Raw genomic sequence first — 19,076 nt, forward strand, 5'->3', positions numbered from 1 at the left:
TTACTCTAGTTTGCATGCGGTTAGCTTTCACCCCGGTTTGCTTGAGGTTAGCTTTCATTTGTTGGTTGGGGCAACACTATCATACATTGATATATTTATGCTTATAGCATATAAACTTTAAAAATTTGAATTTCTTGGTCAGTGCGGCGTAACAAACGTAAAAAGCAGTCTTGAGCGGCTCGCATGGCTTGCAAGGCTCGCACCGTGGCTCGCATGGCTCGCTGGCTCGCAGATTTATAAAACTCTAGCTTATCAATGACGAGACTAAAACAAAGCCTAAACGTAAAAATATATTCTTATTAAGATCAGATTTCCAAACCACCGTCAGGGTTCTGATCGACTAAATTTACGAGAATGAAAAAGTACTATGGGATGTAAACAAACAAGCAAAACGTAATTATGATTAGAAGAGCAATCGATCCCGTTAGAGGCTCTCATGATATTGCACGAGGATTAACCTTTTCGAAAGTGGATTAAGCTTAAGGATAGGGGATTTAGCAGGACATTCGATGGTGCACTGTACCGTAAGAAATGCGTAACGTAGTTGCCTAGAAGTTTGTGCAGTTGTCTTCCGATGAAGCTGGATGAAGCGGTCTGGATTCGAGCCCTGGCCTGGGTCATTGTACCGTAACCCTGTGTGAGACACTTTATTCTCACAGTATCTTTCTCCACCCAGGTGTATAAATGGACACCGGAGATTTTAATGCTGAGAGTTTACCCTGCAATGGACTAGCATCCCATTCAGGGAGCAGTAGAAATGCTCCTGGTTGCTGCATTTTTCTGAGATTGGAGAAAAGCGCAGATCAGACCTGATGAGCCACTAGGGTCGAAAACAAATATTACCTTTCTACAGGAGCCATAATCGATTATGGCTCCTGCTTTCTACTATTTTAAATAGCCCCTTAAACCCCCTGTCGTGTGAGTTATAATTACAGACAACTCTCGCCTTGCGGATACCCCGTTATTACGGACAGGGAATTGAAGTCCCGGCGAAAAAGAACAACTGAAAATAACTCTCGGTACTACGGACTTCCTTTATTACGGAAACCGAATTGTGGTCCCGAACGTGTCCGGTTATAGAGGGAGTTGACTTTAGATGTACTTAATATAGTTTGAATACAGTTTACTATGTACAAATTGGGAATACTAGCCAAAAACAACAAAAGAGGGTCAATATTAGCTACCCGTACAGTTTAAAGGACAGTTTTTAGCCACAGATAAGCTAACTGGCCATGATTGTGCTATTGAAAGTGTCTTCATTTTTTAGTCAAAACCATATTTAGCCATATTTGGCCAGCCACGTAACCAGAACTCAAACGCCTTCCATTTTAAACATTGAAAACAATGCTTATGGTTGAACAACATCCTGATGCAAAAAGTGGATGGATATTTTGGATGTTTTATTTGAAACGGTAGGACGTCATTAAGACGCATATTTATCCGGTACATAACAGTTCCTTTATTTGTAAACTTTCTGCAATAGGTGGTTGGTTGTATCACGTGCGCAAATAATAATTCCATGCGTTTGATTTTTACTGCGCGACTACTCCAACCAAGGCCACTTGAAAAAATCTGGGCAAAAGTGGGAATGAAAGCCTTGTATGTTAACAATTGATTTCCCACAAATTGTGTATCTAGACCAGCTGCATGCTACCGAAGCAATAAATTTGTGATCATTTTTAACTCGGAAAAGAGTTGTAGTGGGCGAAGTGAATTCACTCCTTCACTCCATCACTCCTTCACTCGTTTCCTGTTAGACATATGCACGCAATGCGTGCAAGTGTTTTAAGGCCTCTAGAGAATTAGAAACTTTTCCGAGTTTAGTGGCTTATAGCCACTTTTAGTTATTATTATTTTAACATACAAACACTATTGTTCAATTTGTGAGGAATTTGCTTGGGTGGCCTTGAATGGAGTAGTCATGCTGTAAGAAAAAGAAACTTTTGTCGCTTTCCCCTTGATATTTAGGATTTATTCTAACCGGCAGTTTGTACAAAGTATACGCTTGGGAAAAGTAGCCTATTTCAAGTAGCCAAACCAAATTTTATATGTGAAACTCTGTGTTGTGTATATACAACTTGTATTGACTCTTTTTTGGTAGTCTTGTCCATTTTCTCTAAAAAATATAAAAACCAGCGTTCTTCGCGGACTTCGCGTATAGTTTTGAATTCTTGTACTCCATTGGTTTCACGAATTGAAAGTTTTCAATCAACTGTCAAGTTTTGTTTCGCGTGCAAGTCTTGTCAACTAAACTTTCCTGGGCGCACGTCACAAACATATGTATGCACGTGATAATAACATGCATGTGATCAGTGTAAAACCGGACTGACCGGTTTATGTAGAATAAGTGCGAACGGAGAAGAACGTGAGGTTAGAAGGATGTTGTAAAATTCTTTGTAATTGTATAACACGGATAAATAAAGGTTGTTGTTGTTGTTGATATTAAAATCGCTGTCTGTGATGATTTACTACTGAGGCGTAACAAACAGATTGTACCAAGTTCAAGAGAGAAGCATATTCGAATTCAAAGCAGTCATTTAGACATCGAGAAGTGTAAGCGTTAAGATTTCCTGTTTTGTCCAGGAAAGAACCAACATGTATGGAAGTTCAATATCGTCATTATTTAGTTTTCGAACATTTAAGGTGGCTCTAAACCCTCTCCATAGAAAAATTAAAAAACATTAAAATTTGCACGAAGCAGCATCTTAATGATCAAAATACGATGATAAAAAATCGGGGATCACCGAGCTCGTGTTGGGGTTGATTGCACTTAAAGCCAAAATTAAGCTATTTTTAACAGGCATACTACAGTCGAAACTCTCGTAAGCGGACACCCTCGGGACGCGAAAAAAGTGTCCGTAATTGGAGCTGGCCGCTTACGAGAATGGTTCTCGTAAGCAGCCACTAGAGGTGTAGGGGATAGATGGCCGCTTACGGGAGCTTGACCAGCTAACAATAACCGGACGGACGTGGATGACAACAAAACAAACACTGAAATATGGTACTGTAGTTACTGTAAAATCATTGCCACGAACGGCGATGTGAAGTGGATTGATAAAAACAAGATACAGAGGTTGTAAATAAGATTTTCTTTGGGGTGTCCGCTCAAGGGAGCTAAAAAACAAAGAAAAAGTCTAAGTCGTTATCTCTGAAAGTGTCCGCAGCCGCTTACGGGAATGTCCGCTTACGAGAATGTAAAAATACAGAGTTTGTATGGGAGTTAAAACGGGGTTTCAAACAAGGCGGCCGTAAGTAGAGCTGTCCGCTTACGAGAGTGTCCGTTAAGAGAGCTTCGACTGTATTACCATAGTAACACAACTTGTTCTCTTGTGATTGGGCATTCGTTTGATAGCATTATTGTAGTACTAACTGGTAGTATTGATGCGTCAAAGTGGTAAGTGCTGTAATGAACTGGAAACTGTCGCCAGCTACCTTAAATCCCCAAGAAACAGACCCCTTTTTAATAAACGGATAACGAACATAATGTTCAAATAAAATACCTGTAACATGTACATAAAATGTCTAGCAAGAGAACCACTCAGGAGTGAAAAATTTCCTGAAAGGGCGTGGCAAAAGATTGTTATTGTTCTTTTTGAGCTCCACTTGTCTAACAAGAAAGTAACTGGCAAGACAGTGATATGGGTAACTGAAACAATAGTTGGTGACAATGGCGTCGTGTTCAGCAGCCATGAGTTTGAAGGGAATGCAAAGCAATAAGGTTTTTAAACTTCCACCACCCCAAGGCTGTTTTTCAATGGGCATAAGAACAAGCATAAGCACAGCATAACAATAAGCACATACGAAGATCCAACACACTCATTCTTCTTACGCTGTTGGAATAAGCACAAGCACAAACAAAATTGTTGGTTCTTCCTGTGCTTATGCTTACTCCTAGTGAGGATAGATGAAAAGAATAAGTGTGTGCGCTCTTCTTATGTGTTTATGCTTGTAATTATACCCAGTGAAACCAGCCTTGCAGCATTTAGCATGCAACATTGCCTACATACCCGCAGAAAAATGGTCTTACAAAACGAGTTGTTCAAACAACCCAGAACATTTTGAAAAAAGAAAAGCCTTTTTCGCTTTGCTAGACTATCGAAAAACTCCTATCGAGGAATTACCCATCACGAGCACACATGCGTTTTGGAAGTCGCATTTAAACCCGTCTTCCAAACACACCCACATTATTATACTACTTACTTACTCATACTCATCCGGCCCATGAGGACTCTTGAGGCCGGCCACATTATATATTATAGCGACGACTTATCCGAAAAACGTCCGGAAAACGTTCATTCGCACATGACTGGGCATGTCAAGAAGCCAAGACAGTAAAAAATGGTTACAGGTTGCAAAAGGAATAGGTTTGATCTGATCAACATGGCTGAACGAGGAGATTCCAAAACGGGCACCGCAAGTCTAGTCTATGATCCAGTGAACTCTGAGAAAGTCGGTTCTAAATTATAAGAGTACGAACTATTCGACCACCAGTTTTGTTGAAACTGTCACCTTTTTATGAGAACATTTTCGATATGAACGTACGAACATTTTCAATATCTTGCATTAACCTGTGCAATAGTAAATTTCTAAAGCGCGCGACAAAGCTTATCTAGCTGGCTACCTTGATAATAGAATCATTAATTCAGATGACAATAAGTTCAACTGGTGTGTAATTTCGGCACCAACAAATGGACAAGTCCTCGGGAAAGTCTTCTAGGCCCCTGAAGAATTTACACGAGAAGACAGGTTGCATGGACTTATCTTCTCTTGAATTCCGATCTTAATTTTGAGGGACAAGACAATTCAAACCAGTTTGTTTCGAGACAAGTAATAGGTTCAAAACTGTGGTCCCTGTGACTATGTTTTGACGAAAATGGGTAATTCACACGGCGAGATTTGCCCCAGGGACTTGTTGCAAGGACTTGTCCCCTGACGTACGTGTGTGCGGACCTTAAACAAATAGTGCGTGTTAAGTGTAGCAGGGGCGGATCCAGGATTTCAAAAGGGGGGGGGGGGGTTGATGGCAGACCATTAGGGCCTAACCCTAACCCTAACCCTAACCCTAACCCTAAGTGGCAGCAGACGGCGAAACGTGGCGTAACAACAACCAGACATGAGCGAGAGCTAATTTTTCTTTATTTATTTTCTATTTCAAATAAAGTGACATTTCGAATTTTTTTTTACTGAAAAATTGGGGGTGGATATCCACCCTATCCACCCCCCCTGTATCCGCCCCTGTGTAGGTTATTATTTTGCCATCAATGCTTAAGTAATTGCTTAGAATGAATGAACATATTTACACAGAAGTTGCTTTTAGCCTATATCTAAGGATAATCTTATTAACAGTTTACAAACGTTCCGGCTTTTATATAGTCAGTCAGGCAATGCGCAACATCATCGACATTTTTTTTGTCTTGTTTGGACACTACCAGAAACCATAAAGTGGTCGAAACGGCGATTTCACGTAGTTACTTTATAGAAAACCTTTTCCTTTTTCTATAACTATTGCAAAACCTAAGAAAACAAGAACAAATTTAACGAATAAGGACAAAAGGATATTCCTGAAGATTTACCAGCATTTTCAGAGAAATATGGCAAACCTATTTAGTACAAAAGTACATAAGTCGTCAGTTTCTAAATCATATAACACTTTGAGTTCATGCGAGCCAAAAAATGTTTCCTCAGAAAATTTTTTCTATGAACAGTGTTCCATAGAATGTTAAATCTCGGCATGTAAACTGTAGGTCAAGTCAGTCTAATGGAATATCATCCACTTTGATTGCTTGTTCGTGAGCTGGTCTTGGCTGCTACACTGCTGACAAACCTGGTTAAAAACTGCGTCACTGCATCAGCTGGCATTATGTGGTTCAAGTCGAAAGGTTCATCGGCAGAAGGATCGAACATTCTGAGTACAGCCACCTCTGAGTCACTTCCTGCTGCGACTTCTTGCTTCAACATGTGCTTCATCATTTCAACTTGACCCTGAATTCCAACCAGCATTCGTCGCCTCATGTCCGGCTCAGTGCTGATCCAAACTTTGTAGTAGGCCATGTCCCAGCTGATGTTGAAGATTCTAGGCAAATCTCCAACTGGGATGTCATGGTTACGTACAATTTCACGCAGATCTTTCACTAAGGACCTCTCCAGAGTGTCCAGATCTTCAAGCCTCAGATCAGGGTCGTTAAAAGCCATATCGATAAGTTCTTTGCAGATATGGACGGAATATTTCCTTCAGTTCATGGTATCGGTAAGTTCTTGGACTGCCGCTTTGAGTCGCTTCCATCTGCCACATTGCGACCGTTGATTTGTCTCTCTTGCATTCGATGTCAGCAATCCCTTTGGATGGAATGTCTTCATTTTTTGCATGTGGTTGTCCTGGGGTAGATGGATTTGGATCCGTGCTTGGAACGCGTCCCTCCTTTTCATCTGGCTTTGTATCTTCGTGATTTTTGATCAACTTGTTGGAAAAATGTAGCGGATTTTCCATGATCTGCTTCACTTTCTCAGCTAGGGATTCAAGACTCTTGGGATCTTCAATGTAATCCACACCAAACAGAATGTATGACCTCACGAAGAAATGCCGCAAATCCTTCTTTGTAAGAGCTTCCAAAAGGTTCCCGAGGAGCTTCATCATGCAATCCGCTCTGGTTGCTTTCGGTCCACATCTCAGCACCAGTCTCTTCAATCGTTTGCAGAAGGAGATTCTTCAGATGAAATGACACCAGACTCGCTGGCTGAGTGGAAAGATAAGCGCGATGATATTTCTTCAGACAGCGGTAACACTCCCGTTGGATGTCGTTCATCTTCTGGCTTAACAAGTATTCAGCATGGGAAAAGGATATTCTGAAGTCGCAATCTGGATTGCCACTGTTCTTTGGGGGCTTTACTACCAAGTGATAGCCCTCCTGAATAACCTTGTTGACCATTTCCGGCGAAGGCCATTTACGCTCTCTTTTGAGCCACTCCCTTGCAACCTTTGGCCATCCTCGGGATCTGAAAGCAGGGACGAAATCGATTCCACCTATCCGCTCATGGAGCCGTGCTGTCTCAGTGTACTTGGATTTGGTTTCCTGAGAGGGAGTAGGTTCTGCTTCGACGACCCTTTTTCCGAACAAGTGATCAAGCCAGCCATTACGTATCTTCCTTTGAAGTTCTTTCTTCTCATCATCTTCTCTTGTCATTGGCAACGCGTGGAAGATCTTGAGCGGTCATCTCTCCTTTGTGTACCAATAGTTGCCATCCTTTTTGGCATCCGTTGTCGTCTTCTTTACATTCGCCACTGCTTTTGTCTTCGCTCTCGTTGTCTGCACCCTGGAGAAAAAGTGGATTGTTGAGACATCTGGGGGTAACATATTGTTGCTTGGCATTAATGATTTCTTTGAGGTGGATTTCAAGTCTCCAGTTGTTCCCCGACCCTCATCACAATCTGCTTCGGTAACACATCGCCCATTATCTTCATTTCGTCCGCTTTCGTTTTCGTCACGGCGCTTTTCTGCCGTGACGAATTGTGGATAATTATTATTCACAGCAGCTGCATTGTGTCGTCCGGTTTCGCTTGTCGTTCCGCTTTCGATTTCTCGAAGTCGGGCTTTGAGCTTTTGAGCTTTATCACTGCACTGGAGTTCTTGAATAATAGCTGGGAACGTTTCAGAAACACCCAGTTGACCTCTTTCTTGCAGAGAGATTTGAACCTCATTTGAAAACTTCAGAATGTCGTTTAAAAATTCGGCATGTTGTCTTGTGTATTCAATTCCTCTGGCATTACACAAGTAATGGGCAAACCATTCCCATTCAGCGGGGTCTATGTTGGGCAAATTTTGTGGGTCTTTCAGCCTCTCCAACTGCTCGGAAATAGTGCCGAATGACTGGGCATAGTTTAGGGTTACAGCTGGGCTTGTAGCGCTGTTCTTTATGTGGGAGGTACATTGTAGCATTTGGGAAACGTCTTCTCGTGACATTAACTGAAATATGCGAGTAACTAAAGTCTGCTAAATACGACGAAGCACTCCCATAAATTGCAGGATGGAAATTCTTTAAGGCTGAAGTAGCCACGTATTCGGTTTCGTCCACGAGGCAGGATTTTAACACGGGGTGATCGCTACCTCTGATTTTCACATGCAGCGGATTATCCAGTGAGAATATTCCAACAGCTCTTCGTAAATCATCAAGTTGTCTGAATCTGAAAAGATCATGATGTCAACATCTCCAACATCATCAACTTCTGGACATTTTAAATCTTCAGCTGCGCTTCCGTAAGGTCGAAACCGAATGCGATTATCAGAAGTTTTGTCCAAAAGCTCAGACAATTTCTGTAAAACGTAACTCGAGACGTGTTCGGTGTAGTTCTTCCATAGTTCGCCTTCCTTGCCTCGTTCGCCCAGAAGCTTGAAGACGAAGTTTAGTTCTTCGCTTCGCCTCGTCTTCTCCTCTGTTGCAGCCATGTTACGCCGGAAACTGAAATGTTCTTCAAGAATCCGTTCACTGAGAGCGGGACATTTCCCATAAATATCTATGGCACCTGCATGGCTATTTTTGTTTCTTTTTCTAAGAAACGTAGCGGTATTGTTTTGCCTTCAGGGGTGACTAGGTACTGATGTAGTGGTTATACTGTCCAATCAAAGTAAAGTGCATAATTGGCAATGTAAACATGGTCTAGGCTTCGTGAACACATGTTCCTTAGATATCACTAAAATAATCGTCATGAACACAAAAGGAAATTAAAATATATTACGAATTGAAAGTTTTTACGACTGAAGTGATTTTAAGTTAGATTGAAACGATGTATTGTGAGAAAAAATATACAAAGGCTCCCTTTTCCGTGTTAAATTGAAATGTAAACATGACGGCAAAATTTCCGCCTACCACTGAGCCGCAACAACATGTACGATGATGCATTTCAAGCGTTGCCTTGTACGGAAATGGGAAATCAGTAGACTTCGAATGCTCTAACATCATTTTCCTGCAAAGTGTGGAGCGCTAAAAATGTGTCACAAAGACTGAGCCCCGTTTGTTTCGTGTTGGAACCCAGGGTGTTTTCGTCCCGGACCGTTTGGAGCCCTTTTTGAAACCTGCGTGTACAGCCAAGTTTTTTTCTATTTTTTTTTTTTTTTTCATGCGGGCTCTCACGAACTATAAGCCCACATAATGCAATGAGCCATAAACTTAACTCGCTTACATTGGTCTATAAAGCAGGATTTAAACCGAGGAACCCGATTGTGCTAGCATTTGTTTTGTTACAAGTGCAATGTTTGTCGAAGATAGAGACAGGATACCAGCTTTAGTGCAAGTGGCCCGTTTTGATGATACCAAGCGAACGTGATGCCCATTTTATTTGCGTCTTCACGCTGCTCTTACCGCGTTCCACCAATCATTTTTCCTTTGCAAAATATTGCGCCTCAGTAGCAAGACCAGCAGGACTACATTTGTAAGGAAACAACGGGATCTTTCATAGTTCCTAATTCCAATTCTTTTGCATACCTGTTTGAATCTCCGATTTTATTTTTAAACAGATGCTTCAAGATTGTTCCTTTCAGTGGAGCTTTTTCCAGTTATTTAATTCACAGCGGAAGAGCCATCCTCCCCCTCCCCTCCCCCCCCCCCCCTGCGTAAAAGAGTAACACGAAGTGAAATCGAGCAGCGAAAGATAACTTGTTTATATTATGTCAGTTTTTATTTTCATATCGCCCAAATAATTTTAACAGGAACATATAAAAATTATACCGACAGGTAACCGTTTAATACAGTCTCTCAAGAGGATAATCCGTAGTAGTAGAACTTTATTTAAGTTTTATCTCCCGTCAACAGTCTATTTATAGTTTGTTATCAACCTCTTCAGTATTAATCTTTCTTGGTACTATTACTTTTTAACTTTCTTTGTATTTAAAAGAAAAAATTGTACATCAAAAAGTAATGATAAATGGCAGCGTGAAAGAGTGACTTTTAATTGAGTGTCGTTAAACCAAAACCGAAGCAATCACTCTGGCCAATCACAATGCCATCCCAATAAAATGTTTCGTTTCCCATCGCCCGACGACCCATTTTTCGAAAAGAAAAAAAAAAAAAAAAAAATCCAGATCACTAGTCAAAGAAGAAGACTTCACTTACGAGCACGATGTTGTTTATACAATTGGTATGATGTGATGTCTTTGTCTTTATAACATCGAAACTACGTTTTTAAAGATGTTGGAAAACGAACGAAAAGACCCGCGAGTGACTTTGTAATCAGGCTTTCTACGTTGCAGTCCGGCCTTTCTGGAACCCAGAACCCTTCAAGTGTTCATCTTTTTTTTTTTTTGCCCGCCCGACCGACCCACCATCACAGGAGACGGGGCGATGGGAAACGAAACTTTTATTGGGATGGCCAAAGGACACAGACAATCCAGTGAACACAATGAAAACTCGAAGCAAATACAAATGTACAGGTAGCCAGCAAGAGGAGCGGGAAAAACGCGTACCAGCGAGTCAAAATTGGTTATGGTTTTACTGTAAGTTAGGCGAGAAGTAGCCTGCGTTAGAGACGAACTAGGGGTTCGTCTGCAACGCAGGCTACTGAGAAAGTGGCGCGATTTTTTAAGTCAATCACTAACCGTAGTAATTATGCAAAACAAAGCAAACGTGAATTACTTTCGACACTCAATTAAAACAAAAACGCTCTATCATGCCGTCGCAGATAAATTGCACTACTCACGAGATTTTAAAGTTACGTACATATAAATTGCACCCATGATACAGCCTTAAAGCTAAAAGACCATATGTTCTATAGAAAGGTACAGTCAGTGAACATTTGGGTGACTGTCTTGACCTCTTGTAACTCCCATGACTGCATAAAAATTCTGGCCTTTTTTTATAGTATATCATCCCCCGCCCAAGCCATTATGAGTACGATCAATGTGTACAGTGTACACGTATATTATTGCTGAAGGCTGTAATGTTTGTGATCCTCCAGGAGTTAAAGCATCTAGTAGATTCTGTCATGAACCAAATAATCTGAAAAGGTAATGAAAAAAGGTCTTAGGCCATTGTTAGCAAGAAACACGGAACTAAAAGAGAAAGGGACAGGAAAGGGACTAAAAGAGACAGAACGGAGTAGGGGAGGGGTCAGGTCTTCGTTCCTCGCTGGGAAAGGAGTGCAGGCTCATTTTCCCAAACAACAGCTGGTAATTGAGCCTATCACGCATAATGCACATGTCATCATCACCCAGCTTTTTTGCACCACAGTTTCTCACATGTATTTCCCAACATTTTGACAGGCTGCTGTAGAATTTGATAGCAAAGTGAAATGTCTTCCCTTAAAACTCAACATGAAGGCAGAATTTAATAAACCTGCAGTGCAATACATTTGCCACTGGACCTCACAGTTTTTACTAGCTCTACCCATCTCTACAGTATTTGCTGGCATGATGATGTTTTTATTTCAATATTATGCAAGGTGCCAACAGGCAAATACCACATGGGCGGATGGAAGCCAAGTAAAGTCACCATCAAATAACAAATCTGGCTTCAAAGTTTTTTAAGCTCACCAGAGATTTAAAAGATAATTACTTCGGTTCACAGCATTATTGGGTATAATGCCTGCATTATGCCCAATAATGCTGTGAACCGAAGTAATTATCTATAATAATAATCGACCCTCATAACACCCTATTATTCTCTCTCTGTATTACATCGACGATTTCAGTTGCTTCCACACTGATGTTTTGGTACATGACTACAATTGTCGATATATTGCAGAGAGATAAATAGGATTTTAGGAGGGTCAGAAATTATTACCAAGTTCTAGGCTTTATGTACATGTAAATCAAGGGACAACCAATACTTACATAACCATACATATCATTATTATAATGTTCCATAGACCAATGAAAATTCTGAAGTAGCGAAGATTTCGGAGGAAGTCTGTAAACTTTTCAGCTACAGGTAAAATGCCAAAAAAAATCACATTAATTTTTATTGTTGTGAACTTAAATAAAATAATAATAAATAAATAAAGTGTCTTTATTTCATTTGATAAAATACACATCAAAAGGTACAAGTAAAAATATTTAAAGAGAGCTAAATACAGGAATAAGAATAAAAATTAAAAATTAGTTACAATATTATGACAATTATATTAAAAAAAACTATGTAAAAACTAAGAATTAACAGCTAAATTATATCTAAAAGCTAACTTATTACTAAAACTATTCTTAAAACGCTCAGTATTTAGTCGAGGTAATACAATATTTGCTGACCGTAACTGATGAGTAGAACAGTGCCGCTTTGGTAGTAAATTGTACAGTGGGTGATTTTTGTTTATACTGATTTTTTCAAAAAGTGTGCGGTCCGCTTTCTCAAGTAGGTCATTAATATTGATTAATTCAGAGATATACCGTCGCTTGTGGCACCTTTTAAGGAAACACTGTACTGCATTAAGCAAAATAAGCAGGAATCTCACAGTACTGTGTTCTAAAAAGTACCATCATTTTCTACACTCTTCCTACATAATGAATACTACATGTATATCCTCAAGAACTTGTGTTTTCATACACCTACCTAACGAGGGTTCATCATTTTCCTCTCCAAATGAATCTGTTGGGTTTCTCTTTTTACTAAAACAAAACAAAATGTGGTAAACATACACATGTAATACATTTGATTTGGGCAAGCTGAGTAATCATATTAAGATACATTACAATGTGCATTGCAATGTACATAAAATGTAATTGATTTAACCCTGATTTCGTACAAACATATACAGTTATAATATATTAATTAAGGTTTTACAAATGAGTGTATAGCTGAAACACAAGTATTATAGTGATTTCAGGGCAAGGAACAATATGAGAATGAATAAGGGATTTATGACTCCAGGACATTTTTCTTGCATATTTCTAACTCCATTACAGGATACAACTGTGTGATACAATAATTATCTTTTGTATGAGGCACCACAGTATAAAACACTAGGGGTGGCGAATGGTCCTTCAATAACTACATGTCTCGCAAAATTTTAGCCAATTTTCAGGGGTCTCGTCGTCTTGAATTTTTCTTTGACGCCTTCTCGCAGTCTCGATTTCTTTTGCAAGGCTAAAAAGGTCTCGGGCTCGCAGAAAAGATATCAGTCTCGCCGTCTCGCAAAGTCTCGCATTTACCATTCGACACCCCTAAACACTCTTTCGCGCTAAATTGCCCAGTTACATGTAAATGTACATACATTGTATACATGTAATATTTGGTATAACAGGTGTTATTTGACTGGTTCCTATAAAGGACTGCCAGAACTAAGTTCATGTTCTTCTTACACAAAGTCTTCTCGGTGTAGGATTTCTAGGTTTGATGTACCGGTATATCACATAGGTTCGTGTTAATTTTACTCACAGTTTGAAGTTGAGTACTGCACAGGCATTAATCAACAAAGTGCTGCAAAAAATAAACAAATAAATAAATAAAAAAATAAATAACATGGAAATATGAAATGCATATGATTAAGCAACTTAATTATTAACAGTTTTTATTATATAGCCGCGAGTGTTTTACTGGAAAATAGACCACTCGTAAAATTCATACAAAACTGCATCCGGGACTGTAGTGGCGTATTTTCCATATCCTCACTAGTGAGGATATCGATGACGTCATTTCCCGCCTTTGCATGGTTGTTTTTGCAAAGCTGCCAACGCCGGTTGTAAATGGCGTGCTATCGAGATTGATTCGTGAAGTTCACTGAAGCCAAAATAAAATGTTTTACTGAGGAGCAGGAAAATGTTTACACAAGGAAGAAAACTTCTTATGACTTGAAATTATTTAAAAGAGCTTCTAGCTTGTGGAAAGTCAGACGAAGAGAGGGAAAATCAAGAAATTCCAGCTGCCGAACTGCAAGACTTCGCGATCAGAAATCAGTAGAAAAGCGGTGAGTTTAAGCAGAAACAGATTTCAAAACGGCGAATTATTTATTGTCAGTGACATTGATGAAAGCTAATAAACAGACTGTTTTTAAGTTTACGTTATACATCTTCTGAAAGCTTCATTTCGCGAAATTTTGCCTTTCAGTTTGGCAATTTGCTCAATTGTTATATTTAGCCGTCGCTCGTGTTTAAGCTTTTTACTTCATGCATGATTTTTGTCTATATAATAAAAAGAAAATTACACGGCGGCGCGACGATATGAATTTTATTTTCTCGAGGTAAAATCAATATGTTACTCATTCGCTGCGCTCATTCGTGAAATATTGCTTTACCACTCGAAAATAAAATTCATATCGTCGCGCCGCCGTGTAATATCCTCTATATATAGCTGTAAATAGATCAGTTTTCAATTGAGTCATTTAAAACTTAAACCAAAGATATCTCTCTGGCCAATTACAAAGCCTGGCACAGATATTCCAGTGAACCAACCAAAAGACATAGCAAAGAAATGTAAACCAAACACTTAGCAATGTTTATGATTTTTTAACCTGTGATCAGGAGGTATTTTTATGGGTTTTTATTTAGAAAAAAGTTTGCCATCACACTTGAAAAGAAAAGTGTACCGTACAAGGTTCAAAATAGCAGCCGGCTGTCGGCGGTAGCGGGCACTTTGACAACACTAGCCGGCTGCTACCGAAGAAATAGAATATTATGCCTTGATCGACCAACTGAAATCAAAGTTGCTGGAATGTTGAAGTAAACATTTCAAATCAGACAATAAAGCAGCTACAGGGCTAGAGAGTGCGACTCATTGCGTTAATGCGACCAAAATTTCATCTTTGGCGACTAAAACGTTTGGTTTTACGGTTTTACATGTACAACTTCATTTCTGTGTTAAGATGAATAGCGGGCTGCCCCACCTTCTCAGGTATTTTGTCCTTCCAAAAAAGTATATTGGAAGATCTTATTTACTTCTCAAACACTCAAAATAAGAAAAGAAGTCACATTGCTCCAATCCATTCTTTTGAAATGCCGTAAAACATTCCATTAATTTCAGAAAGCTTGCAAAGGGCTGACTGTGTTTGAAATCGCCCCAGAATGCATTGCAAACCTATGGGTACGTCTTATGGGTACGTCATGTATGCAAATGGATTGTGTCCCTTGAAAATGCATGGCTCTTTTAACAGCCAGGGAAAAAAATGAGCCTTGACAAAAAAAGCCGACAAATTCAGGCTAAAAACAGAATTTTATTTTGAACCCTGGTACCTGAACACAGATCATTAATTTTGTACTGAGTATTTGCCAAATTGATTCCTCACGTACTATATTAATGCAACAAACGTGATTGAAAGATGGAATATACTTTACATATAGGTTATACTATGCATAAGGTCACGTGCATATGACCTTTTGTACATGTATGTGCACGTTGTATAATTATGGGACAAAAAACAGTACATCTCAATTGTTAAACCCTGTATAAATTATATACTGTATAACAATTTAATTTTATGGTTTTCAGTTAGACACTATAGAATCTCCCATTTGCAGTATGCATGTACAGTTTATACAAATTCCTGTGTGTTTAAAAGTATTGCATGCGTGCATGTTGGATATGAGATACACAATGTAGATAGCCAACAAGGCACGAGGGGCCAAGTTGGCCATATCTATCTTATGTTCAACAGGCACGAGTGGAATAATTGTTTTATTAAAAACACCGAAGAACTGCAAAATTTGAACTCTCTGGCTGTTCTTGCTGATACATATACCTATCATATTTGGGTTCCATGGTACAGTCAAGTGTATATGAGCTCTTATACCCACCGACAGGCTTTGAGCCAGGATTTTGAAAGTGGGAGTCCAGAATTTTTATAAGGCCTGGCTTTGTCCCTTAGGAAAGCCTGAGGAGCATGCAAGGTGTTGTTCTGCAGTTATGAGTGCAAAGGTATCTAAAGATTTCCAAATTTGCTAAAAAAAACCTCTGTATACAGTTAAATTCATATTAATTTTCTCTGAAAAATTGGCCATCCATAGGACTCCTGCACTCCCACCTGGCTTAAAGCCTGCCCACCGATTAATTTTCACCAAACTCACTTAACAAAACGCTTCACATGATACAAAATCGGTGACAGGTATCAGACAATACATCCTGTCTGATTTGATATCCGTCCCCGATTTTAAAGATATATACAAAACTAACGAACATAGTCGCCTTTTCAGGTCAAAAATACATAAAACAATCAACTTGCATTTATTTCAACAGCAGTTACGCCATGATTATCACTGTTGGGTTTTTTCCTATTTTCAGGCGATAAAGTGCATTGTGGAAATTAATCAGAGGATTATAAAATAAACCCCTTACTGACTTGCTGGTATATTGGAGAATAATGCCCTTGGCTGAAAGATTGTCCTCAATATACTATCTACAAAGTTCTAAACAGATGCACAGCATATGCTCATACAAGCCTTCAAATAGTGTTATTCTCTAAGCAGTCAACTTGTCACTTGAGGAACAATTATTTTTGCCATGAAGTACACGTAAGTGTGTCGGATCAGCCAATTTTATTTTTTGAACTGGTATACCTTGATTTTAGCATGTTTCCTGTTTTATTGTTTACCCACAACAAGAGTTTAATTTAGATTATTGCTGGTCAGTTTACCAGGCCAGACTAAACTTTTACTGCTCAAAGTGCCAAATGACTGCCTACTACATACACTTACCGTACCCAATTCGAGTAGCCAATCGAAGCGCGATACTGTCCTGATATCCTACGGTATCGTCACTGACGAATGCCACCATATCACGGACTTGGATAAGAGTGACTGACGATGAATTAAAAAGAGGACCAAAAAGAACTCGTATTTTTAGCGGTGAGCGGCGAGAGAAAACTTTCCCGCCAACTAACTGGCGCCCCAACGCGAGTTGAGACGAGACTCAGATGATTGAGTCAGATCCATCGTGAAAAACAAAATGAAACCAAACAAGTGGGGAAAGGGAGAGGACGGAAGATTGAAGACAGGTCAGTCACACGTACGACCCGCGGCACAGAGGATACCGGATGGGGGACGGAACGCGACGGCAGGGTGTCCCCGTTTTTGCGACTGCGCCGCATACGAACCATGTCTCGACCAAACCGCGAGCCGAGCGTACCAAAGGAGATTAGGTATAAATAGAGGAACCCAACCTCATCTGACTAACTCTTCAGTACCATCGTATATACAATGAACATGTAAGTGTACTGCATTGGTGAATGTTATACATGTAAGTGCATTGAGTCATACATCACCTAACCCCTAATTGTTTAAAGGGTGGATAACGCTGTCCACCAGATAAATCACTTTCCGATGGACAGTGAAGTAGGTTTTGTACAATGACTGTTGTCCACTGGATAGTGATTTATACGGTGTAAAGTGTTATCCACCCTTTAACAATTGGGCCCTTTTGTTTAACCAATTTCTTTTCTTGCTTGATGTCCTCAACTTGTGATGTTAACGACTGAAGTGTACTTATGATATTTATTCATGAAGTACATACCCACTGATCAGCAGGTCAGTGTAATGATTAGGGTTTACATGTATGAGCCACCAAAATATATCAGATTGCTTACCCCACAATTCTAAATAAATAAAGTAAACAAATATAATAAATGGGTATTTTCAGTGGCATCTTCCACACAGTTTCTCCTTTTTTAATCCCACTGTTTCCAGATCAAATTAGAATTTGGAAGTGTTGTTTTTTGTGGAGGGAGAAAACCGGAGAACCTGGAGGAAAACCCTCGGAGCAAGGACGAGTACCAACAGCAAACTCAACCCATAATTATATAATACAGGGTCCGGGAATCAAACCCGGCCACATTGGTGGGAGGTGAGCGCTCTCACCACTGCACCATCCCTGTTTCCACAATTCTAAGGTCTTTCCACTGAAATAGAACTTTAACTGAGACTTTTTTCAAACATTGCCCACTCGTTGTTTATCTTACACAAATGTGAAAATTTGCAGAGTTTTAAGAAACATTCTTAGAGTTAGTCTTGTACTGCAACCTTATACATGTACACTTCTTGTTTTAATAACGAATTGCGTGCTTTTACATTTTGTATGAAAATTTTTGCTCATGCAACTTCCTTTACTACTGCTGATGAAATTTTGATCCTTAAATCTCATTAAAAACTGATTCAATTTCATTGAAATATTCTATACGTGTCAAATGAATTCGAAGAATTGATTCATCTTTAGTTTTATATTCTATCAACGCATTCGCCTCCAAAACTGGATTTTATACATCGTATCTATTACCTTAACAACATTAAATATATTTAAAAAAGATATACATACCCAGCAACAAGGATATCCGAAATAAAAGCCATAATAAAGCAACAACGACATAAGCTCTTTTCCCAATAAACAAACTGAAAGTGCCGAGCACTTTATGGCCTGGTTACATTGCACATAGAAATGCCTGGCCGCCAAGTCGTTAGTTACCAATCCTCCGTCGGTTTCGTTACGCAACAAAACACACAAAAAGGCAAATTAGTTTTTAATTTATTTTATTCATGTCAGAACTTTAAAAGTTTTAATCATTATCGCATTTAGCCTATGTTAATAATCTATCTATCTAATCTCTATGACTATTTGACTATTTCTCTATGTCTATGACTATTTTTTCTGTATCTATTTAGGTCGGACCGTAGGTTAGGTCTGAGATAAAAAAGTGAAACTGGTTTTCATCTAAATCCTCAAATGCAAACTGTATCAGTAAAATATTTTGCTAGCTATCTGTGATTATGAATGCATTTACATTTAAGACGGAATCCATCAGGAAATCGAGTTATATCGATTTTAGTTCGTCAAAAATTGAGTACCAGAAAAATTTAAATCCTATTGCGTTCTTTTTACTCTTTCAAATCTTTTTAAAAGCCAAAGATGCAAGTAATTCTCCGTGATAACTCCAACAACAATTTCCTTTTACAGCCTGAGAAAATGAATATCAAAGTTCACAAGAACCATGTAAACTATAGGTAAAATATCACGTGTAGCTAGTTTTGTAAAGTCGTCTTTAAAGCGATTCAGTGGAACTTCGAAATTTGTTTTCGATGTTTGGTGTTGTTAGAAATGATTTCTTTTGATAGGATATTTGAAACAGTGACACAGAAGTTTGCACAAAGATTTAAGTCGTTATTGTACATAATATTTTT

At 39.1% G+C, this 19,076-nt stretch overlaps 1 protein-coding gene and 1 pseudogene across 1 annotated transcript; both read right to left on the bottom strand.

The window, feature by feature from the left end:
* Window positions 1–5,649: 5,649 nt before the first annotated feature.
* Window positions 5,650–8,691, bottom strand: LOC144638691 (uncharacterized; annotated as a pseudogene).
* A 1,607-nt stretch (window positions 8,692–10,298) lies between these two features.
* On the bottom strand, window positions 10,299–18,325 carry LOC144638685 (small integral membrane protein 7-like). The gene is made up of 5 exons (XM_078497912.1): window positions 18,217–18,325; window positions 13,357–13,398; window positions 12,532–12,587; window positions 11,820–11,910; window positions 10,299–10,986 (listed from the first exon to the last, which is right to left on the bottom strand). Exons 1-5 carry the CDS (start codon window positions 18,246–18,248, stop codon window positions 10,971–10,973), a joined length of 237 nt encoding a protein of 78 aa, XP_078354038.1. The 5' UTR covers window positions 18,249–18,325; the 3' UTR covers window positions 10,299–10,970.
* Window positions 18,326–19,076: the final 751 nt, after the last annotated feature.

This window comes from Oculina patagonica, chromosome 14 (genome assembly GCF_052425735.1).
Source record: "Oculina patagonica isolate OP01 chromosome 14, crgOcupat, whole genome shotgun sequence".
Lineage (NCBI taxonomy): Eukaryota > Metazoa > Cnidaria > Anthozoa > Scleractinia > Oculinidae > Oculina > Oculina patagonica.